We start from the raw sequence: 24,051 nt of genomic DNA on the forward strand, positions 1-24,051 counted from the left end.
CTTGGTGGTTGGCTCACGGTCCGTCAAGTCGGGCCGAGCTCATCGGGGGCGTCCCGGGTCCAAGGTATGGATGGCATTATTGTTACCTCGTTTGGGCCCTCGGGTCGCAAAGCATAGACCGATCGTTGTCGGACACACATGCACACAGACACACACGCACACGCCATTTGGGCTCTGGGAGGACGGGGCAGCGCGAGATGCAGTTTTCAGAAAGGGTGGTTGTCGTTCTCCCACATGATCCATGGAGCTTATACCCGTGAGCCGGGAACAAAGCCTGCTACTTGTCGCGTGCTCTCCTAGCTAGCTCATACATTTAAGGAAAACAAGAGCGCCGGTTTATACACCACCAATTAAGACTCGCTCAGAACCCCGGCTCTCCCATACAAGGCCCCACAACCCCGTTCCGTCACAGAGCTCCGGCCTACTGACCACCTTTTCTAGAAGGCACGAGAATGTGCAAACGCGCACGCGCAACCTGTGCCTAGTAGGGAAAACTTCGGCCCAGCACCCCCTTCCTCCAGCGGTCGGAGATACCGACTTCCGCCCTCCTACCTTCGCGCCCTTCTCATTCGCTCTCTAATTGAGCGGAAGTGCTGGATCCGCCCCCTTCAGGCTCTTCACTTCCTGCGCGTTCACGATTCTCCACCCTCCTCCCCATTTTTCTTTCCCGCCCGGCCCGGAAGCGGGGAGGAGTGTGGTTCCCAGCAGCCCCTGCGGCGTCGCTCGGGCCTGTTCCACGCCGTCGCCGCTGCTGCGGTCGCCGCCCGGCCCAGGAACAAGACGCTTGTTGCCCGCCGTGTGAGTGAAACTCGACGTGTGCCCTGCCGCGAAGATGGAGGGGCCCTTGTCCGTGTTCGGGGACCGCAGCACTGGGGAGGCGATCCGCTCCCAGAACGGTAAGGGCGGGCGAGGCCTGCGGCGGGCCCGCGGCAGTGCGCCACCCTCCCCTGCCTCGCTGGGGCCGTGGCTGCCGTGGTCACGTCTTTCTTTCTCTCCCCACAAAGGGCCCCCCGGGAGGCACGGGCGGCGTCTCCGACCCGCGGCGGGTCTCGGCACTTCGGGGCGGCAGCGCCCTCTCCCCGCAGCGCGGTTTTAACGAGAACTGACCGGATGCTGCGGTCGTGAGGCTGGCGAGGCGCGCCCCGGCCTGGAGGGCGGGCTCCGCGCACGGACACGTGCCGCCGCGCCTCGAGTCCCAGGGAGCCGGGTGCCCTGCGCCTTCTGTCGTGATGTTAATCAGGAAGGGCGTCCACTGCAACCTCTGGGTCTTCTTTTAGGGCCATTCACCAGGAAAAACTGGCTTTAGTGGCTCGTTTTACTGAGGGGCGAATGGCCATCGGCCACTCTTGAGATGACTTGCCCGTTGTCCCCCCGCAGATTCAGTCCGTACCCGACCTGTCGCTGACCACTTCTTGTAACAGAGCTAGCTGACGAAGTTTTTGTTGAATGTTAAATGATAAACTCATTTTATCTAGTAAGCTTTAACCGCTTAAAGCATTGTTGAGATTGTTTACACTTCAGAAGTCACGAATGCCAGTCCATCGTATCGTCATTTGATAGATTCCTATTTTTTGTCATGAACAAATTTGAAGTATAGTCAGAACCTTTGGATTACCGCTTTTTTGATTCACAAAGACTTGTTAATTTTAATAAAACTTTTTTTTTCTTAAACCTGCCAGAGTCTGAAGGAAAAGGCTGATACGTGTCTTTTCCTGTTCTGTGTGGAGTGGCAGAATCTGAAATGACGACGGGTAGATTATGTTTTAATTCTGTGAGACAATGGAGTGGGTACTCTCTACAACACTTGGCGTCCCCTTGGCGGTTGAATTCAGACTGTATGTTACTAGCCACTCCCCTCCCCATATTAGACTTTTAATAGCTGATTTTCAAATTGGGACGGATTTGTAGTTTTGAAAAATTCAGAGGCTGTTGCGTGTCACTTATTTTTTTTAGGGTGAAATGATTGTTTCTTGGAATCAAGGATTTTTCTAATTTCATTTCTTTCTTTCATTTCTACAGTCATGGCTGCAGCTTCGATTGCCAATATTGTGAAAAGTTCTCTTGGTCCAGTTGGCTTGGATAAAATGTTAGTGGATGATATTGGTGTAAGTATATCTAAATATCGTGTTAGTCACTTTAAGGAAAAAAAAAGGTTCATAAACACCTCGCTTTGTAAATTCTTTGTTTTTATCAGGATGCTAGTGGTGAAAGGTATACCGAAGGTGAATGTATCATAATGGGGTGTTCTAACTTAGGGGATATTCTGTTTCTGTGGGTGAATATGTCATTTTTTCTTCCCCGGGAAATTTCTTAGGATGTAACCATTACTAATGATGGTGCGACCATCCTGAAGTTGCTGGAGGTGGAACACCCTGCAGCCAGAGTTCTTTGCGAGCTTGCTGACCTGCAGGACAAAGAAGTGGGAGACGGAACTACCTCCGTGGTAGGTAAAGACTAATGGACTAATGGCTAAATACTAGTATTCCTCTTAAAATCAAATTTTCAGAAAGTGAAGCCAGAGGTAAGTCATTTGTTTTGAGGGTAGTGGTTCAGAAACAAAATTTGAGACTTGTGGTTATAGCTAGTTTGTACAATTCAAGTAGAAAAGAAACTTAAGAGATAATTTAATGTAATCCTCACTTTAAATGTTTTCGCGAGTTTTACGAATTTTTTCTCAGCTGCTATTCATGCATCACGCAGAATTTTTTTTAATGGTGTTTTTTTAAAAGAAAAAAAAGTGTCGTTTTTTTCCTCCTCCCCTCACAGCCTGAGGCCCAGGAATTCCTAAAACATTACCAGTTTTTTAAAAACAACGTGTTTTTATATTTTAAAGGCTGACAAGTGATCTCATGAGTTCAAATGGGAGTTTGAGAAAGTTTGTAAACGCGATCAGTAACGTGATTTAAACTCCTCGAAGATCACCCAGCACCCTGATGTAGTAGAAACACTATTATTTGGTGAGGAGCAAATAATAATTTGCTGTAAAGAAACAAGCAGTGGTTTGTGGTAGAAAATGGTTGTTTCTAGATTAAACTTTAAGCCATGGAAGAATGGAATCTACCTCTTCTAAAATAACGATAATGGTCTTTGTTAAGTAACTTGTTTATGATAACATAGTTTTTTAAATACAACTATAATTTCCCCCAAAAGATGCAGACAAAATTTTTTCAAAGTTTTTTTTGGTTAAAAAATAATTTTTGGTGTCCTTAGAAGGATGATTTTTTAAATAATAACGTAAAATAGTACAGATCAAGAATTCCCTGGCGGTTCAGTGGTTAGGACTCCGCACTTTCACTGCCGAGGGCCTGGGTTCAATCCCTGGTTGGGGAACTAGTATCCTGCAAGCCGTGCACAGCCAAATAAATAAATAAATAGTACAGATAATCTGAGTGGTCAGGCTCTTCATTTAGCTTATGTTGAGCACTTCATCTTGAAGAGTAACAGATGTGTCTTCTGCTGTTGTACTATAGAAGTAATTTATTGGCCAGAACACTTTTCTGACTCTTATCTGGCTTTAGCCATTTGCGTATAAAATACCGTGTAGGGGTGTCTTTTTTTCTGGTTTCTAATAAGCAGTTATGCATTTCACCACCGTTACCATTCTGGTTCTTAATATCTGATGCGTGTTAGTGTTGTTTTTACATATGTGTTGCACATAATGTCAGGCTATTATGAGAGTAATGGATGTTTTCTCTGCAGGTTATTATTGCAGCAGAACTTCTAAAAAATGCAGATGAACTAGTCAAACAGAAAATTCATCCCACATCAGTTATTAGTGGCTATCGACTTGCTTGCAAGTAAGATTGTTTACATTCAGAGAAAATTTTATATATTATTTGATGTAATAGTTGCCAACAGTCTGGTCTTTAAATGTTTCAATTAATGGCTAAATTTTACTTTGAAAAAGTTGTATTTTAGGATTTAAGTAGTTAACATTTGAAGTAAGAAGTTGGGCCAGTATCCTTTTCTTCCCATTTGACTACCACATTATCTCCTAATAATAGATTTAGTGGCTATGCTTATGGGATAGATTAAAATTGCCGTGATCTGAAGAGGGAGGATTATTTGTGTCCTCCTCCTATATGAAATGGCTGAACAGAAAATTGATGCCTCTGACATCCTGACACAATGATAAAGCAAAAATTTTGAGTAGTGAATTTATGTTTTCTTCCCAACACTTCAAACAGGGAAGCAGTGCGTTATATCAATGAGAATCTAATTATTAACACTGATGAACTTGGAAAGGATTGCCTGATCAATGCTGCTAAGACATCGATGTCTTCCAAAATCATTGGAATGTATCCTTGTGATGGTCCAGTAAAGTTTAGGCTTTTTAAAAAGTAAGATGCTGTGTTAGTTTTTGTGCCAGATGATGCTGTATTGAAATTGCCTGTTCCCTTCTTTCCTAGGGGGAAAGGTAATACAAAGTATGTGTAAAAGTAGTATGCAGATAGTGATAAATAGTACTCTAACATTTTGGTGGCATATATAATGGCTGTTTCTTTGATGAGATTGCTAAAAGGAAGTGCCTTTGCATCACCCTTGATTTTCATGTGCACCCACTGTCCATCCCGAGTCTCTTGTTCTCCTTAACTGTTGGCTTAGAAGTGGTGATTTCTTTGCTAATATGGTGGTAGATGCTGTACTTGCTGTTAAATACACGGATGTCAGAGGCCAGCCTCGCTATCCAGTCAATTCCATTAATATTCTGAAAGCCCATGGGAGAAGTCAGATGGAAAGTATGCTCATCAATGGCTATGCACTCAACTGTGTGGTGGGATCCCAGGGTAAGGCTTATGGTTTGATTTGGTCATGTAACAAGAATACTGAAGGATAAAGTTAGCTGTTTGTGGACTGTATGACTACATTTTCAGGTGAACTATCCAGGATGTGCATTTACTGTTCTTTAGTGAAGCCCAGAGAAAAAGGAAATGGTACATAATGTTGCCATTTCCTCTTTTGTAGTTTAATTACATATAACTTAAGAAAAACGCAAATTAAAAGAAAGCACGTGTGTTTAATGCCACTTAAGTGTTTGTTTCTAAGGTTAAAAGTAATCTAAATTCGTGTGTTTACATATAACAATTTAAAATATCTTCAGATCTCTAAGGATAGGTGTGTTTTATAAAAGATAACAATATTATAGTTACTATAAAGGTATTTAATGTTATGTTCAATTTTAGGCATGCCCAAGAGAATAGTTAATGCAAAAATTGCTTGCCTTGACTTCAGCCTGCAGAAAACAAAAATGAAGCTTGGTGTACAAGTGGTTATTACAGACCCTGAAAAACTGGACCAGATTAGACAGAGGTATGTTGAGAGATTCATTTTTGACCTTGGACAGGGGTTGTTTGTAAAGTACCCTTTTCTAGAGCAGGTGACAGTAAACTAAAAAGAATGAGTGGTAGGTCTAATAGGTAGCAGGGTATGATGATTAGGCAAGTAGTTTTTTTTTTCAAGTGTGAGTGTCTTGGAGGACTTTAAAAATTAACATTTTTAACCAAAGTTTTAACCGAAGTCAAACTATATTTTACCTAAACTGCCCAGAAAATTAGAAAACATGGTGATGATTTAAGAGAGATTTGGGTGATACATGAAAATCAACATTCTATGGAATTTTGGTTTTATGAGTATATTGATATTAAGGCTTTGAAGATACATCCAGGAATGTATTTCCTCAAGTGGTACAAGAACCAAACAGTATAGTGTTGACTCTGCCAGTTACCAGGTAGTTCATACGGCCGTATCTATCGACTGGCATGCTAGAGAGCTAGTTGGGAAGATGTACTCCCTTTTTTTTTCCTTCTTCGATTTTTGGTCGCACCATGTGGCACACGGGATCTTAGTTCCCCAACCAGGGATCGCATCCCCTGCTGTGGAAGCACGAAGTCTTAACTGCTGGACCACCAGGGAAGTCCCAAGATGTAGTCTTAAATTTATCTGCATGTGTACTCTTTCCATCAAAGGTCAGCCCCTCTAGAATAAGTGTTCCAGATCCTGTTCCCTTCTGCTTTTAGAGTCTTGCTTCCTCTATTCTTTCTCAACTGCATCTTCAACTGCTAATTCTACTCTTCGTTCCGTTCTGGATTCCACTTGTACCTCTCATCCCTAAATAAAAGCTTCTTGTGCCCCCACCTGTTCCAGTTACTCTCTATCCTTCCTCAGTTCTTTATAGCCAGATGTCACAAGAGTGATTCACACAAAAACCTTCCTGGTGTTCTATTTCTCATACCCTTTTCAACTGTGTTCTCCACTGGAGGACCGCTTGCTCGGGTCACTAGTGATCACTGCTGTGAAATTCATTAGGCATGTTCAGTTTCCACTTGACCTTTATCAAGTCTTTGCTTGAAAGACTTTCGGAGGATAGAGCAGCTTTGTGATACTACCTCATCTGTATTCCTGTGCCTGGGTGGCCAACGTCTCTATGCTGGAGACTCCCAAATCTATTTCTCTGAGCTTTAATTGAATGCTTCTTAAGCATCTCAAAGTCATTATGTCTAAAATTGAACTTGGGATGATACCCCCAAATCTGCTCTTTGTCATTTTAGTTAGGGACCCCTCTATTCAGGCAGAAGACTGGGAAGTGTCTGTAACTCCTTTTTACTTAATACTCTTTCCCTTTCTAATCTGTCATCAAGACCGCTTGATTTCTATCTATAAAGTAAATCTCAAATTCACCTGCTTTCCATTTCCATTTTCTTGCTCAGACTATTGCAGAGGCACCCAGGCTGGTCGTCTTGGTTTCAGTCTTGTTCCCGCCCAGGCGATTCTCCTCATAGCAGCCAAGTGGATCTCATTAGAACCTTTTGGAGGCTTCCCATCACTCTAGGATAGGTTTTTAAACTCCTTATGTAACTCTTTTTACTGTGCTCTAGCACGGCTGAAACTAGAATCCACCAAAGCTCTACTTCCACAGGCCCCTAAGAGTGTTCCTTCGTCTGCCCAAAATATATTCTGTGCCTACTTGTTTTGGCTGGTTAATTTTTTTTTTTTAATTTTTTAATAAATTTATTTATTTTTGGCTGTGTTGGGTCTTCGTTTCTGTGCGAGGGCTTTCTCCAGTTGTGGCGAGCGGGGGCCACTCTTCATCGCGGTGCACGGGCCTCTCACTGTCGCGGCCTCTCTTGTTGCGGAGCACAAGCTCCAGACGCGCAGGCTCAGTAGTTGTGGCTCACGGGCCTAGTTGCTCCGCGGCATGTGGGATCTTCCCAGACCAGGGCTCGAACCCGTGTCCCCTGCATCGGCAGGCAGACTCTCAACCACTGCGCCACCAGGGAAGCCCTGGCTGGTTAATTTTTGTTTATTTTTTAGTTGATAAATCTCTCAAAGAAGCTTTTCTTTCTCTCTCAATCTGAATTATTCTCTGCTATGAGCTCCTGTACTTTGTCTTCCTGGGGCTTAACCACAGTTTCTAACTATGTATTTGTCTTAAATTGTAAGCTCTATGAAGGTAGAGGTTGAATGATTTCCTTTGCTTTATAGCCCCCATCCTTAGTATCATGTTTGACATACAGTATTTGTTTAGTGTATATACAGAGAGTTTTATTTTGAGGTTCACCTTTAACTCATTTCACTTTAAAGATCCTTTGAGCTCATCTATTCTTTGAATAAGTAAAATGGTTTCAACTGTCTATATATTGACTATTTTTCAAATCTGTTTATGTTTCTCATAGTTTGTGATTTCCATTTCCTTCTGGCAGTTTCACCTGAGTATCCCAGGGGCTTCACACTCATCTTGTTGAAACAGGAACTCTTTTGTCATCTTGCACCCCAACCTTTTAGTATTTATTTCACTCCAGGAGTCAGTGGCTGAACCTCCCAGTTACCCAAGCCATAAACTTTGACTTCTCTGCTCAAGCCATCAATTCTCAGATAGACTCACCTCCAATTATCGCCTTGTTGTCTTCATTCCTTCATCCTTTGAACACACCGATTGATAACGTTACTTTCACTTAAAAATATTAAACAACTTCTCAGTTCAGACTCTAACATCCCTACAAGGTTCTTCATTTTTTGATCCCACCTGCAGTTTCAACTCTGGACCCCTCTATTAATCCAGACCTTCAACTTTCCTTGTCCCACCTGCCAGGCTGGATACATGGCTCTCATGCACTTGTAATCTCTGTACTGCACTGACTAACATTAGCCCTGGAGTTTGGTTGTCCCAGATCCTTGAAGGCAGGGACACTGCTTCCTTTCTAACCACAGTTCTTGGTTAAGAACTCAGATTGGGGTGGGGGAGAGCTAACTGGTAGTTTTTAATCCCTTTTCTGTAAATCGGACTGATTTAAATTCTGGTCATAGAAGGGAGAGAATAGTTAATTTTTTTTTTTTTTTTTTTTTTGGGGCTGCATTGGGTCTTTGTTGCTGTGCACGGGCTTTCTCTAGTTGCGGTGAGCAGGGGCTACTCTTCGTTGCATTGCACGGGCTTCTTATTGCGGTGGCTTCTCTTGTTGCAGAACGCGGGCTCTAGGTGCGCGGGCTTCAGTAGTTGTGGCTCTCGAGCTCTAGAGCGCAGGCTCAGTAGTTGTGGCGCACAGGCTTAGTTGCTCTGCGGCATATGGGATCTTCCCAGACCAGGGGTTGAACCCGTGTGCACTGGCAGGTGGATTCTTTTTCTTTTTTTTTTTTTAATTAATTTATTTTTGGCTGTGTTGGGTCTTCGTTGCTGCGCGCAGGCTTTTCTCTAGTTGTGGCGAGCGCGGGCTACTCTTCGTTGCAGTGCTCAGACTTCTCATTGTGGTGGCTTCTCTTGTTGAGGAGCACGGGCTCTAGGCACGCGGGCTACAGTAGTTGTGGCACGCGGGCTTTAGTAGTTGTGGCGCACGGGCTTAGTTGCTCCGCGGCATGTGGGATCTTCCCAGACCAGGGCTCGAACCTGTGTCCTCTGCATTGGCAGGCGGATTCTCAACCACTGCGCCACCAGGAACGTCCCTAGTTAATATAATTTAATCTGCAATTATTTTGTGAAAAATACTTAATGGAAGTTCGAGCTATATTTAACATAAAAAAACACAGCAGATAACTTTGGGTTCCTACTCAAATACTTCATCTTTGTAGAGAATCAGACATCGCCAAGGAGCGAATCCAGAAGATCCTGGCCGCTGGCGCCAACGTTATTCTAACCACTGGCGGGATTGACGACATGTGTCTGAAGTATTTTGTGGAGGCTGGTGCTATGGCAGTTCGAAGAGTTTTAAAAAGGGACCTTAAACGCGTTGCTAAAGCTTCCGGAGGTGAGTCTCCTGCCGGCTCTCGGATACTGTTACTACACGGGAGCATGTCCCTTTACATTGGATGTTAACAATAAGCAGTTCCAGAAACATAACAGTTTTTACTTTTTACTCCCTTAATGCTTTGTGCTACAAATATATGTATAGAGGCGTGTTTTTATGTAACTGGGCAAGTTCTTTTACTTGCTCCACCTCAAAGTGACATGGTTCCATCTTAGGATAAAAGGACAGTTGCTTGCCTGATGCTTAACTGTAAACCTTAACCTTAAACTTACCTTTATATGTCATCTCTATCGTAAATACACGTGTCTGAATCTAAGGCAGGATTTGAAAATATTCATGAAAGAACAGTGTTTACAGATCTTTGTAATTACTTTAATAGCAACTATTCTGTCGACCCTGGCCAATTTGGAAGGTGAAGAAACTTTTGAAGCTTCAATGTTGGGACAAGCAGAAGAGGTGGTACAGGAGAGAATTTGCGATGATGAACTGATCTTGATTAAAAAGTAAGAGCTACTTTCTAAATTATAAAGCTCTACAGATTTTATTTATTAATGAGTGCAAATAGGTCACCTTCCCATTTATTTGCTGCTATATAGTCTTTCAGTGATATAAGCAGTTATACGCATGGGATAAAATAATGTTGGGCCATTGTAAATTGAGGTGAAGTAACCATTTCATCTCTTCTCCATGGTCTAGACATTGCTTCCATGTCTAAATGTCCTGTGTAAGCAGGATTTAATCAAGGCACTTAGATTGCATTTATGCACAGATTTATTAAAGCATTGATTTGAGAATTTCACTGTTTTTTAAATAGCACTAAGGCTCGTACCTCTGCGTCGGTCATCTTACGCGGAGCAAATGATTTCATGTGTGACGAGATGGAGCGCTCTTTACATGATGCGCTTTGTGTGGTGAAGAGAGTTCTGGAATCGAAATCTGTGGTTCCTGGTGGCGGCGCCGTAGAAGCGGCCCTGTCCATATACCTCGAAAACTACGCAACCAGCATGGTAAGAACGTCTGGAAGCCCGTTTTCGTTTCTAGAAGGGCACGGCACTTCGTTCATGTGAATACGTCTCTTCTGAGACTTTAGCTGCTGCTGTGGGTTTTAATTTTCTTCCTTTTGTGAAGACACCTCATTGTCTTTCTTCTTAGGGCTCCCGGGAACAGCTTGCTATTGCCGAGTTTGCAAGATCTCTTCTTGTTATTCCCAATACTCTGGCAGTTAATGCTGCCCAAGACTCCATAGATCTGGTTGCAAAATTAAGAGCTTTTCATAATGAGGCTCAAGTTAACCCCGAACGCAAAAATCTAAAATGGTAAGCATACTTAACATTTTTCATTGTCATCTGTATATCAGATATGGTCGTTTGGTTTTTGTTTTAAACTCATGAAGGGTGATGACTAGTGATTATTAGCAATGGTGTGCCTTAGTTATCAAATCGGATTCTTCACCTCTCCCTGCTGCTCTGGGTAGAGTCATTTACCTACAGTAGGAAGGTTCCAGAGAGAAAATTATTTTTGGGTGGTCCACACCTGTTTTTAAGCAACCTCCTTTTAAGATATTAAATGATGTTTAGAAACAATTTCTTTACTATCATCTAGACTTTCTACACCTCTTTCAGTGCTGAATTTGTTTATCCATAATCAATTACTTTAGACTTAAAGGGATCTACTGTAAGGTCCCAACGTTTCCCAAGGTTAACATTTGAATGGAATAGCTGGCACTAATGAGATTACCACCTAGTCAACTTTTTAAATATTTATTTGGCTGCGCCGGGCCTTAGTTGCGACGTGTGGGATTTTCAGTTGCAGCGTGTGCGGGCTCTTAGTTGTGGCGTGTGGGATCTAGTTCCCTGGCCAGGGATTGAACCCAGGCCCCCTGCATTGGGAATGTGGAGTCTTAACCACTGGACCACCAGGGAAGTCCCCCTAGTCAACTTTTAAAGGGGTGGAATAGGATGGGTGTGAATTATGAAAGAGGCCATTTAATAGGTTTTTTTTCTAAATTGCAGGATTGGTCTTGACTTGGTCAATGGTAAACCCCGAGACAACAAACAAGCAGGGGTGTTTGAACCAACCATAGTTAAAGTTAAAAGTTTGAAATTTGCAACTGAAGCTGCAATTACCATTCTTCGAATTGATGATCTTATTAAATTACACCCAGAAAGCAAAGATGATAAGCATGGAGGTTACGAAGATGCTGTTCACTCTGGAGCCCTTGATGACTGACCTCTTTTATTTATGACAATGTTAAATGCAGTTATCTTGTTGTACCTCGAGTATTACACATTAAAGTGCAAAAAGCTGTCAAGTCTTGGAATTCTTGTGAAGTGGGAGATAGTTTCCATCCTCACTTTGGTCCTCTGATTTCACTAACTTAGTATTTTATTAGTTTAAAAAGAAACGAGGTTCAAGTTTAGTTTAAGCATAATTAATCGTTAAGCAGTTTCATCCTCTCAGAACACACATTGCTATTCCCATCCCACCCCCAATGCATAGGGCAGCAACACCACGATGTCCACCCTTGCGCTCCATTGTGTGTAACAGGGTGACAAGAATCCGGCAGCCAGATGCTCCAAGAGGATGGCCCAGGGCTATAGCTCCTCCTTCAGTGTTGACCTAAGAGGTAAGTTAGATTTGTGTCATTTAGTTTTCTCTGGACATAAAGTTAGAATCCCAAACTTGTCTTTTTCCTCTTAATGTCATACCGGTAAACTACCCTTTCAAATTCAAATTTTAGTTCAAGTTGCTTAGGAAGTGATTTGTACCCTTGTGACATCCATTCTAACTACCTTAGTTTAAGACTTAAAATACCCTCTTCCTGTGGGAAGTGAACTAATGCACACAAGTTTTTTTGCCTTAGGAAGCAATAATATAAGTGAACTCCCGAGTCCCAACAGGAACTTACCTAGTATCCACCCACTACTGTATGGCCAATACCTGGGACACATCCTGTGTTTTGCTCTTTACAATATTAAGATTGCATTGTGAATGGTCATTTGCAAGCTCTCTTCAGGACTACTTGCTCATGTTTACCTTCTCTGGGTTTAATCCAAGTTCTTTAGCTATTGCAACAGAGACGGCTGCAAAGGCTTCATTGATTTCAAATACGTCAACATCCTCCAGCGACCAACCTGCTTTTGCAACCTAAAGGAAAGGTTAATGGAAGAGAGGTCTAAAAACTCAAGTGGAACCATTCTTCATTGTAGATGTAGAAGCAGAATATACTGTATGATATTGAAGGATCTCTTGAAAATGCCACTTTGAGTTCCAAGTGGTAACACATTTTGCCTTGGTGACACCAATTCTAAAAGGTTTAAGGATAAAACACCCCTTGGAAATTCTATACTGTCTTCACATTTGAACCACTTAACACCTGTTACGTGTACGTGAGGTTATAGAGCAGAACTAGTTGCCCTATAAAGCACATGATCCAAATGCTGGCTGCTGTTTGTGGCAAGGGAAGAACGCTATAGATACAATTAAATGAATAAGCTCATTTAAGGCCAATGGGAGGATGTCTCCTTTTGAGACAATGCAAATGAAGCCTGATTGATAGGAATAAATATGAAAATAAAATCAAGCTCAGTCTTGGCATTTTGGAGTGGGAAGGATCTGAGCGAAGGTTTGAAGGAGGTAAAAGTTAATAAGCATTTACAAGTTACTGGTCTGGTCGCAAAGAGGCTTTAGCAACAAAACAAAGGACAGGTGCTAACATTGGAAATTAAACTCACAGCTTGCTTTATTGCTGGAATTGGTCCTATTCCCATAATGGAAGGCTCCACACCTGCTTGTGACCAGGAAACTATCTGTGCCAGGGGTGTAAGCCCACGGTTATCAGCTTCTGACTTCTTCATAAGAACCACAGCTGCAGCACCATCATTTATTCCTGTAAAATATGAATGTCTTAATTTCCAAAACGGTGCTCACTAAGTTACATACCTGTGTCTACTTTCTCCAACACCTGAAGACATGGGTTAATACCTCTTGACAAGATGATATAACACCACAGAACATTCCAATGGGATAAAGAGTGGAAAGATTAAAGTAGTGGGGCGGGGGGAGATTAATGAAAAGAAATGGAAGAAATAGCCCAGACCTCACAGGAGGTAATGGGAGTTCCTGGTTTTGGAAAAGGACAGAGGTGGTAGATAAAATCTGGAGTTCCCTAATTTGCTTTTTCACTTGTGTGTCTCGTTAGGATACTGCAAGGAAACCAAATCCATTTTTCAGTATATTGTACAGGTTAAGTCATAAATCTAAATATGAAGAAACAAATGATCAAAACTACATTTTTTTCCTAAAGCAACTGAAACAAGGTTTTAGAATAATTTGTATATAAATAATTGATGAAATTAAAAAGGTATTAACTTAGTAGACCTAGCAGAAGATAATACTCCCACAACTGCCCTTCAGAAAATCTAACCTGAAGCATTAGCTGGGGTGACAGTTCCTGTTCCATCTGTAAGGAAGCAAGGCTTTAGCTTAGACATGGCTTCCATGTTGCTCCCGTGGCGAGGAAACTCATCTGTTTTAACTTCAGTGAGACCTGAGAAAAGGGAAAATCATTACCCAAGATTAGTACAGTTCCTCAGACATGATATAGAAGGATTCACATTTGGAAGAAAAGGTTTATTATAAAATACTTTCATTCCAATAGGAAAGTACACACTACTAGTACAAATTACTGTATGTTAAGACATTTTATTAGCACTGTCTTCATGAGTGTTTTCCATATCCAGACAGCCCTTTCTGAGGAAGGCAGTTACAGGGACTTTTTTGTATAAAAGGTTGCTAAGATTTGGGGTATATAGGTCTTTGCTGGTTACGACTGACTGGATCTAGGGTGTCAAAGCCAATCTCATAAAGGCTGGGCATAATCGATGTCAGTTACCAGTAACAGAACTTGACTAGAGCGTTGCATATTAGAGAATAGCTAAGTGACCCCAAAAGATCCACCCTCAAGTATGAAACGCACACAGAAGCAACAAGAAGTAATGGACATTTGCTTCAGAGGAGATTGAGCCTGTAGGCGTAGAAAGGTCGGCTGCTTTCTCCAGTTTCTCCTAAAACGCTCCATCTACACAGCCATGTGGAGACCCTGGGCGAAAAGTGTCTGGATGCTGACACAGCCTCCCATGTCTCCTCCCCCACCTCACATTCAGATCTATCCTGAATATATCTTTTCTTTGCAACCTGAAAGACATAACAGACACGATGTGTAAACGTTCCTATATGTTATTCTTTTGAATATTAATAATTTACATATAAATAGCCCCGTTGATGTTTAAACCATTATGACTGGGCTTCCCTGGTGGCGCAGTGGTTAAGAATCCGCCTGCCAATGCAGGGGACACGGGTTCGAGCCCTGGTCCGGGAAGATCCCACATGCCACGGAGCAACTAAGCCCGTGCGCCACAACTACTGAGCCTGTGTTCTAGAGCCCGTGAGCGACGACTACTGAGCCCACGTGCCACAACTACTGAAGCCTGCCTGCCGCAACTACTGAGCCTGCGGTCTAGAGCCTGCGAGCCACAACTACTGAAGCCCGCCTGCCTACAGCCCGTGCTCCGCAACAAGAGAAGCCACTACAATGACAAGCCCGCGCACCGCAACGAAGAGTAGCCCCCGATCGCCGCAACTAGAGAAAGCCCGTGCGCAGCAACGAAGACCCAACGTAGCCAAAAATATAAATAAATTTATATATATAAAAAAACCTTTATGACTTATATACCCACCTTTTTTAGAAGATACAAAAACTGGTACAATCTCTTTGTCAAAATGGCCAGCTTTCTGTGCACTCTCTGTCCTGTTCTGGGACAGAACTGCAACCTTGTCCTGATCTTCTCTACTCACTTGCCATTTGTTGGCTACATTTTCAGCTGTGAAAGAAAAAAAAGAAAGCAAAAACCAAACCTTTTCAGGAACTGGCTTTCGGTAGCTCAAGTTTTTCACCTTTAAACAAGCACTGAGGCCCAACAATGGCAGGCTCGCTGGTGGCCTGAGAGTGCTCTGCGGCAATCCTTCACAGTGTCTGTGAAGTGCAACAGAAGCTTGTTTGAAATTTGTTTCTAAGATAATTAGTTTGGGTCTAGAGTAGCCCTTACCCTGGGCCTTACCCTAAACTGTGGCCTTTCTTAGATGTCAATGGAGTGTCCAGTGCGTTCAGTAAAGTCTCTACTCTTGTTGGTCAAAACTTCTATGTCCCCCAGCCATCTAAAATCTCCATTCAGGGACTTCCCTGGTGGTCCAGTGGTTAAGACTCCAGGCTTCCACTGCAGGGGGCATGGGTTCAATCCCCGGTCGGGAAACTAAGATCCTGCATGCCACATGGAGCAGCCAAAAAAAAAAAAATCTCCATTCAATTTCCTAGAAGCTGTTTCTACTAGGCCTTGTAGAGTGTTGCCCTGAACATACATAGCTAAACATTTGGCCAAAGCCTTAAGGGGACCCTTAGGCAGATTTCTGGAGCTCCTTTTCTTTATGGCTCCCTTCTCTCCAGTGCTCTGCCCCACAGACTTAGCTATCTGAGCAGCCCCAAACTCTGATTGCTACTTCTCCAGTTCTTTGAAGCCACTTTTCCCCAGATAAAAAGTTTGGAAAGCACCCCCAGGTAGAAATCTAGTTATAGTGGGTCTTTCCCTTCTTTCAAGAAGCTCAGTTTTGCATGATTGTTGGCCAACATTTGAAAACAGTTGGTTGATATATTCTGACCAGTCTTATACTTGTTTATAGTAGGAGGTCTAGTCTTTACTAATTACTACATCATGGCCTGAGCCATTATCTTTTTTTTTTAAGCAACAGAAATTTATTTTCCCACAATTCAGGAGGATAGGCGTCCAAGATCAAGGCACCAGCAGCCTTGTTTTCTCCTGAGGGCTCTCTCCTTGGAAACCTTCTCACTATATCCTCACATGGTCTTTCTTCTGCGCCCACATCTCTGGTATTTCTTCCTCTTTTGATAAGGATACAAGTCAGATTGAATTAGGGCCCATGCTAAAAGCCTCATTTCAACTTAATTACCCCGGAAAAGGCCCCACCTCCAAGTACAGGTCACATTCTGAGGTCCTAGGGGTTAGGGTTTCAACATAGGAATTTTGGAAGAACACAATTCAGTCCATGACACCTCGGAAAGGGCTTGGGAGCTGAATTTTTAATGACCATCTCCGGTGAGGTTGAGGCAGTCAGCTGGACTATGGCACTTTGAGCAACTCTGACACGTTAGGCCCTAGCACAGCACACATCGCCCGCGATGCCCACCCGTCTCTGCTGCGGCTCTCAGTCCCACAGCGACAGAGATGCCCTGAACTTCTCACTGTCCCCACACGTCCAAGCCCTCCCTCCCTTCCAGGCACTCGCACACACTGTTCCCTCTGCTTGGAACCTCGCCCTTTCCCTCCTTATCTTTTTCACAAGAATTCTTCCCACAGAACCAGAGCCACTGCCATACATTTGAGCAAGATGCTTAACCTGTCAGGGTTGGTTTCTTTAACTCAAAACTTAAAATGTTCTTAAGTTTTACATTTATATGCAGTTAAAGACAGGACTTCTTTTGATCTTCCAGTTGCTTTGCCAGTACACCTAGACCACAGGAGCCTTCTAGATGGATGAAGACCTGACTGCGTAGTGCAACAAAGACAGAGTTAGGTACCAGAAGTACTAGTTTATCTCTGATATTGCCTTTGCCACAAAGCCACTATTTGTGAGCTCTGTTCTGTCATATGGTAAAGTGAGAGTTTGATCCAGAAGAACTCTGAGGAACCTCCCACTACTAACATTCCCTGACAATCAAGGAGTCACAAAGGACAGAGGGAATACGTCCCCACTTCGGTTCATCAAATGGGAACTATCCCTGTCATCAGGGATACAAAATGATTAGGACACGGTCCCCGCCCTGAAAGAGGAAAGCACCTGCAAAGCCGATTATTATAGGATCTTTTTTAAACTTTTTACAGTTAGTATGTTTTCAGCCATGTTTGCCTTACCTGTAATGCCCATATGATAGTTGTGAAATGCATCTGTAAGCCCATCACAGAGCATACTGTCAGTTAGTGGTGTATCCCCCATCCGGACTCCCGTCCTCAAGTGAACCAAGTGAGGAGCCTGGAAACAATAAATACAAACGGATTAGGCTTGGTTGTAACTAGTCCTCTCCTTAGGATCCCACTCAAAACTATCCAGTGGGACTTCCCTGGTGGTGCAGTGGTTAAGAATCTGCCTGCCAATGGAGGGGACACGGGTTCGAGCTCTGGTCCGGGAAGATCCTACATGCCGTGGAGCAACTAAGTCCATGCGCCACAACTACTGAGCCTGCGCTCTAGAGCCCGCGAGCCACAACTACTGCAGCCTGCACGCCTAGAGCCTGTGCTCTGCAACAAGAGAAGCCACCGCAATGAGAAGCCCACGCACTGCAACGAAGAGTGGCCCCCGCTCGCCACAACTAGAGAAAGCCTGTGAGCCGCAGCGAAGACCTGACACAGCCAAAAATAAATAAATAAATTTATTTTAAAAAAACAAAAAAACTCTCCAGTGATTCCTCAGTCTGGATTCACCTAGTCCCCCTTGTGACCTGTCTCCCCCGTTCCAGTCCCTGTTCCTCCTCACCCAGGGCCCAGGGCCTGAAGACCCCTGGAATCAACAGGCTACTCCACCCTTCCTACTCCTGGAAACCCATTACTCTCCTCCCTACCCATTTCCAGTCTTCCATCAAACAAACCTATGCATTCTGTGTCCTATTTCCTTAAAAAGCTCACTTATTCTTTCCAAAGAAGCAACTAGTTATCTATTAAATGAAGAGCTCATCAAAGGGCTTAAGTGATGGTAACAATGTGTTACTTATTTTGATGGGACACATAATGCCTACAGTGAGAAAAATCAGGTTGCTTAATTAACTGATAGGGGGAGATTTCTCAGTAGGGGATCCTCCTAACTCCTACCAACTCAATAGCAGCTATCACAGAATGGAAAGACTTAAGGGTCAGAAGATCTCTATTGGAGTCCAGGCTCTGGGCCTCAGTTTCCTTACCTGTAAATTGGGAATAATACCAGGACTAAGGGCTGTTATGTCTGCATGTTTAAAAGCACAGCTGTTAGCACGGTCCCATCAGAATCACTCAGATTATGTTTGCTACTTCCACCCTGCCTCCTCCTGAGCCTCAGCAAACGTGGGGCTGAGTCGCCCTCTGCCTGCGGGATCCCCAGGTGAGACCCTGAACTCCTGCAGGAAGCAGGGGATGTATTTTTTCCTTTTCACCACTGTGCCGATTTGAGGGATGGAACTTGGTGAAACCAATCCCACGTGGCAAGCCTACTGGAGAAAGGCACTACTCAGTGGTCCTCTTTTCCATGTTCTGTGCTTACCAAAGGTCAACAAAATGTGGTCCCTGGAATACTCCTTGTCCTGTGCAGGAAGGTAAGTGGCATCATCTGTTTTCAACTTTTCCTCACCATGAGAAAGAAATTTAAAGCGAAGGATATCAACTGACTAATGTTATAGGTTTAATTCAGAAAATATTTTACGCTTCAGTAACATTTAATTTTATTTATTTATTTTATTTATTTATTTTTGGCTGCATTGGGTCTTCATTGCTGGGTGCGGGCTTTCTCTAGTTGCGGTGAGCGGGGGCTACTCTTCGTTGCAGTGCGTGGGCTTCAGTAGTTGTGGTGCACGGGCTCTGCAGTTGTGGCTCGTGGGCTCTGTAGTTGTGGCTCGCGGGCTCTAGGGCGCAGGCTCAGTAGTTGTGGCGCACGGGCTTAGTTGCTCCGTGGCACGTGGGATCTTCCCGGACCAGGGCTCGAACCCATGTCCCCTGCATTGGCAGGCGGATTCTCAACCACTGCACCAGCAGGGAAGCTCCAGTAACATTTTAGAAAAAAATATATTGTTCCAGTCACGCTGGTTGATAGGCTTTTTCTTCAACCTGGATTTCCCATCCGATTTGAAGAATAATTAATAATCAGGCAGGGATCAAGGTTCAATGCGTTTTTTACTTGTTCCCTGTTTGGTTCCAGCTCTGATACCATCGGTCTACCCTGCTACGGCCGTGGACGAGAGTTGGTCAGTGAGAGGTCAGCGAGAGCCATCCCTTCAGAGGCCTTACCTTGCTCATGTTCTCCATGCCTCCCGCGACCACAACGCTGGCGTCTCCTGCCGCGATGGCCTGGGCGGCAAGGCACACGGCTTTCAGGCCCGACCCACAGACCATCTGGCAGCTCCACGCCGGAACGCAGTAGGGGATTCCGGCGCCCACACTGGCTTGTCGAGCAGGATTCTGCCCACAGCCTGGAGGAAGGAACACGGAGGCCTCTCAGCAATCGAAGGGAAAGATAAAACGCGGGGATGGAAGTGAACGCCACATCAGGAGATTGCCAACCGGGCCTCCTGCCGCGTCCCAGCCAAGCCAAGCCAAGTTCCCGGCAGAGGCAAAGACCTGTGTGGACCTCACGCCCGTCCCAGTCTGACCCTTGAATACACATTATCTTGTGCTGTTCTGCAGATATTTTATTAATATAAGCTTTCATTCAGGGCTTCCCTAGAGGTCCAGTGGTTAAGACTCCACGCTTCCAATGCAGGGGGCGCAGGTTCGATCCCTGGTTGGGGAACTAAGATCCCACATGCCGTGTGCCAAAAAATAAAGTGAAACAAAAAATTAAAAAATGTATGAACATAAGCCTTCTTCTCCACAAAGAAGTTATTAATACTGTAAGAAGGAACTGTCTTCCTGATCTTTCTCTAGGGCTTGAATAAGCACACACTCCCTTATAAACAGAAGGCAGAACCTGGGCATTATTCCTGTTTCTAACTACGGACGGCTGTTTGCTTCCTTGATCATGGCTTAAGACACCTGGGAGGATAAGAGGGTTACTTAAAAGAGGAAACCTCTGCTAAGAAGCACTTCTTTCCTTGCTTAATATTCATCACACCATGATTAACTGGTTACATAACGAGATATGTACAAAATCAGAACTGACAATACCTTTCTATAATTCAGCTGTGGGCACTTCCTTCAGGGAATGGGAAGAAATACATCACATACTTAAGTTAATCAAAGTGGCAGAGAAGGGGATGGAGTAGAAAGTTTCAAATATCTTCAGTCGCCATTATCTGTTATCAACAGGTCAGTGTTTATACAGTGGCCGCTCTATTGCAAATTTCAGGTATACCGTACTGAACACCTCTCCTCGGTGAGTTTGTTGGAAAAGAACTAGCAAATGGGTCACTGAGAAAACTTTAGAGATTATATTCATCACGGTGTTATTAATATGGGATTAGGCTGGAAGCCTAAAATTTGAGATTGAAAATAGACACAGGAAAAATTATTATTATTTTAAAATATTTATTTATTTATTTGGCTGTGTCGGGTCTTAGTTGCAGCATGCAGGATCTTCGTTATGGTATGCGGGATCTTTAGTTGCGGCATGGGAACTCTTAGTTGCAGCGTGTGGGATCTAGTTCCCTGACCAGGGATCGAACCCAGGCCCCCTGCACTGGGAGCGCGGAGTCTCAGCCACTGGACCACCAGGGAAGTCCCAGGAAAAATTATTTAAAAAACAGTATCAAAATGTTCTCTGGGACTTCCCTGGTGGCGCAGTGGTTAAGAATCCGCCTGACAATGCAGGGGACACAGGTTTGAGCCCTGGTCCGGGAAGATCCCACATGCCACGGAGCAACTAGGCCCGTGCTCCGCAACAAGAGAAACCACCGCAATGAGAAGCCCGCGTGCCGCAACTAGAGAAAGCCTGTGCGTAGCAACGAAGACCCAACACAGACAAAAATAAATAAATAAATAAATAAATGTTCTCTGAATTAAATTCATAGGATACTAATTAATAAAGAAGACATTAATATTATTTAAGGTTCCTGCTTTTTAAGCTACAATGAATTACATCTGTATTTAAGTAAATAACTCCTTCATAAAAATTTTATGTATTTATTCATAATCCCCATCTTCAGGTACTTAGAGTAGTGCTGAACATAATTAACTAATGGTCTAGCATTTAGCAGAAAGTGAGGTCCATGAGACTGCGGATTCCTATCTGATATGAACACTGTTTATCCCCAGCTGATAGAACAGTGCCTGGAGCACAGCAGGTGCTCAGTAAACACTAGTTACATGATCCTGGAGGGTACCTGCGTAGGAGGTAGGACAGATATGGGTTAAGGAGTAGGACAGATGTGGGTTGAAGGCTGTGATCCTGGATAAGTTACTCAATCTCTCAAACTTTCATTTACTCCTTTGTAAAATGGAGAGAATATGATCCAATAGACTTCCTGAGAGGATTAATGAAAGCACTAAACACAGGGCTTTTAAAGGCCCAGCACTTAGCAGGCCCTCAATAAACATAGCTATTATTTTTATTATAATTGTGTGGAGATACCACAGAGGTGAGATATGGAAGAGAAAACAGAAACCAGGAGTGAAGGACCCTATGGCAACAGAGTACGTCTAAGTCGTGGGTCTGGGAAGAAGAAAGGAGGGAGTGGCCCAAAGGCAGCCACCTTTGGGCCACCAGTAAAGTTACTCATATGCTTTAAAGTCCTGGAGAGTCAGGAGAAAGTGGCGTGCGCTTCGACTTTTAAGCCCGCCCAAAAGGACAAGGCGAGAAAGGAGAATTAGGAAGAACTACAAAACTACAAAGTAAATGCACAGAAAAATGGGCCGGGTCTCAGATAAGGTAAGGACAAAAGTTGGCCGTAAGTAAGTGTGACCAATTATCACTAGGAGTAATTAGAATTTATGCTACTGAATGAGCGTGATACTAGTTAAGAATAACTAATTAGGCACTCTCAGTGGTCGTGGGTCTGTGAACCTAGTGGGAATCAGAAGTGAGCTGGAACACTGGTGATTCACCTACGCCAGCCCTCCAAGGGGTGATGTGCCCCCGTCTGGGAGCAACCCACCTTGCCGGCTCAGAAGTGAGCCCTATGCGGGCAAGGACTGACCTGTGTTGGTGGAGCTCTATCCCCAGCACCTAGCACAGTGCAGGGCACAGAGGAACTCAATACATTTTTATTGAATGTGTGACACTTTAGGGAAATACGGAAGGCCCTGCATACTCTCCCACGTGTCAGGCTGACCCTGCTTCTAAAGAAAGAAAAGGCAGTGGAGGACGGTGATCTAGGATCATGTAGGAAAAGTATATTAAAGACGCTTAGTGTTAAGCTGGAGAGAAGCTACTGATGGGGCTTGACAGAGGGGCGACAGGAGGTATTCTAACAGAGGGAACTCCGTAAGCAAATGTACGGAGGCAAGAACACAAGCTTCTGAGTTGGTGGGGGGCCGTGGGAGGGGAGGGTTAATGGGCTGCTTCCAACAACCTGACCTCTCTGCTGGGGTCACTGTGGAGTTACCTGCTGCCAAAACGTGTCCAAATATGACCTCTGATACCTCTTCGGGAGCCACAGCGGCCCTTTTCAGGACCTCTCTGATGACAGCTGAGCCCAGGTCATAGACAGGAACGGTGGATAAGGCACCATTGAAGGAGCCTAGAACAGAAGGGAACGCGAGGGCGGTGGAGAGCGCCCAGGGCGGCGGGGGACCGGCGGCCCGGTGCTTTCCCCCTGCGCAGGCGCCCACCGCATCTCGTCTGGGCACAGAGAGGAGCGTGGGTGCCTCGCAGCAGCCGAACCCCGGGGAGGCGGCGCCCAGGGCGTGCGGGGAAGCCGCGGACCCGCGAGAAACCTACACATCCACTCCCCAAATCCGAGCGGATGGGCACGGCCCACGCTTTCCTAACAAGAGGGGTCCACACTCCCCCGAGTCCAGGGCCTTTGAAATCTATACAGCACTAAGGACATTTGGGCAATTCTCTGTAATCCTCCTTTGACTAACGCGACCTCTACCCAGCGCCCCGGCACCCACCACCCAGCGGCCCCGCCCCTGAGGCCACAGGGCTGAGGTGGCGTCTCCAGAGGCTGGCCAATCAGGGGCCTCCCCAGCCAATGGGAGAGCCGGGAGGCGCAGTGGCCCTACCCAAGAATCCAATCAGAACACTCGGAGTGGAGTGGACCTCACCGCGCGAGGAGTGGGCGGGGAAGGCGGGCGGGGAAGGCAGGCAGGCGGGCCAAGGAAGGCGGGAGGCGCCGGGTGCCGAGGGTCCCGGAGGTCCCGGGGGTCCCCGCGACCGGGCCGGGCCGGGCCGAGCTCGCGGCTCAAACCCCACGCCGGGTCCGCCGACCACTCACCTATGATGGTCCGCGCCGCCGAGACGATAACCACGGGGTCTGAGTCTGCACTCATCCTGCCGCACTACTGCCTCTCGAGCTACGGTTGGCCCAGTGCAGCCGGCTAGTGAGCAAGATCCAGCCCCGCCTCTGACATGCCGTGCTGGGGGCGGAGCCTCAGCACGCCCCGCCCACCGCTTCCGCGGGCACCGGTGCGCAGGCGCGAGGGCGGGGCGGAGCTGGGCCGGGCAGGGGGCGGGACTGTGGAGTCTGAACTCACAGGCACGCATCCCGCCAGCAGTTCAGACGTTTATCTGAACACCCCGGTGTTGTAGTTTCTGTCTTGACGTTTTTGTTTTGGGGGGATAAGGTTGTCTTTTTTGAATTTAATGTTTTTGGAGTCAGTGAAAAGTGGGGTGACCAGAGTATCCCGCGTTCAGCCCGGGCTCTCGATCTCGGCAGCGAGAATTTGGTGCGAATCCTCCCAACTGCAGGCCCGCGGGCCATTCTGTTTGTGAGCTTTTGCTCTCGTGGCTTCTAAAGTTCCCCTTTGTTTTGCCTGGGCGCCAATAATCAATCATTCGTTTACTTGGGGGTTAACTTGGTTCTCTGTGCAAACAGTGGGAGGAGTCCGTACCCTTCCGTGGGGCT

The 24,051-nt window shown here is 45.1% G+C and overlaps 2 protein-coding genes and 2 non-coding genes across 5 annotated transcripts; 3 read left to right on the forward strand and 1 right to left on the reverse strand.

Annotated features, from left to right (window-relative positions):
- Positions 1–4: 4 nt before the first annotated feature.
- On the forward strand, positions 5–11,547 carry TCP1 (t-complex 1). 2 transcript variants are annotated; one of them, XM_036871243.1, is made up of 13 exons: positions 5–64; positions 684–896; positions 2,020–2,105; positions 2,315–2,443; positions 3,700–3,797; positions 4,188–4,298; positions 4,606–4,787; positions 5,184–5,310; positions 9,061–9,236; positions 9,616–9,739; positions 10,051–10,243; positions 10,389–10,552; positions 11,249–11,547. In XM_036871243.1, exons 2-13 carry the CDS (start codon positions 833–835, stop codon positions 11,463–11,465), a joined length of 1,671 nt encoding a protein of 556 aa, XP_036727138.1. In that variant the 5' UTR covers positions 5–64; positions 684–832; the 3' UTR covers positions 11,466–11,547. The 2 variants fall into 2 exon arrangements, with proteins under 2 accessions (XP_036727138.1, XP_036727137.1); XM_036871242.1 differs by lacking the exon at positions 5–64 and having other exon boundaries at positions 671–896.
- LOC118905582 lies at positions 3,968–4,105 on the forward strand. Its single transcript, XR_005022287.1, has one exon. It is a non-coding gene; the product is annotated as a small nucleolar RNA SNORA29 (small nucleolar RNA).
- Positions 9,807–9,938, forward strand: LOC118905580. Its single transcript, XR_005022284.1, has one exon. It is a non-coding gene; the product is annotated as a small nucleolar RNA SNORA20 (small nucleolar RNA).
- ACAT2 (acetyl-CoA acetyltransferase 2) lies at positions 11,454–23,574 on the reverse strand. Its single transcript, XM_036871244.1, has 9 exons — positions 23,422–23,574; positions 22,588–22,722; positions 19,337–19,518; positions 17,222–17,339; positions 14,975–15,118; positions 13,663–13,785; positions 12,971–13,125; positions 12,273–12,383; positions 11,454–11,855 (listed from the first exon to the last, which is right to left on the reverse strand). The coding sequence occupies exons 1-9, from the start codon at positions 23,474–23,476 to the stop codon at positions 11,685–11,687; spliced, it is 1,194 nt and encodes a 397-aa protein (XP_036727139.1). The 5' UTR covers positions 23,477–23,574; the 3' UTR covers positions 11,454–11,684.
- Between the last annotated feature and the right edge of the window lie 477 nt (positions 23,575–24,051).

The sequence above is a fragment of the Balaenoptera musculus genome, chromosome 12, assembly GCF_009873245.2.
Source record: "Balaenoptera musculus isolate JJ_BM4_2016_0621 chromosome 12, mBalMus1.pri.v3, whole genome shotgun sequence".
NCBI classification, from domain to species: domain Eukaryota; kingdom Metazoa; phylum Chordata; class Mammalia; order Artiodactyla; family Balaenopteridae; genus Balaenoptera; species Balaenoptera musculus.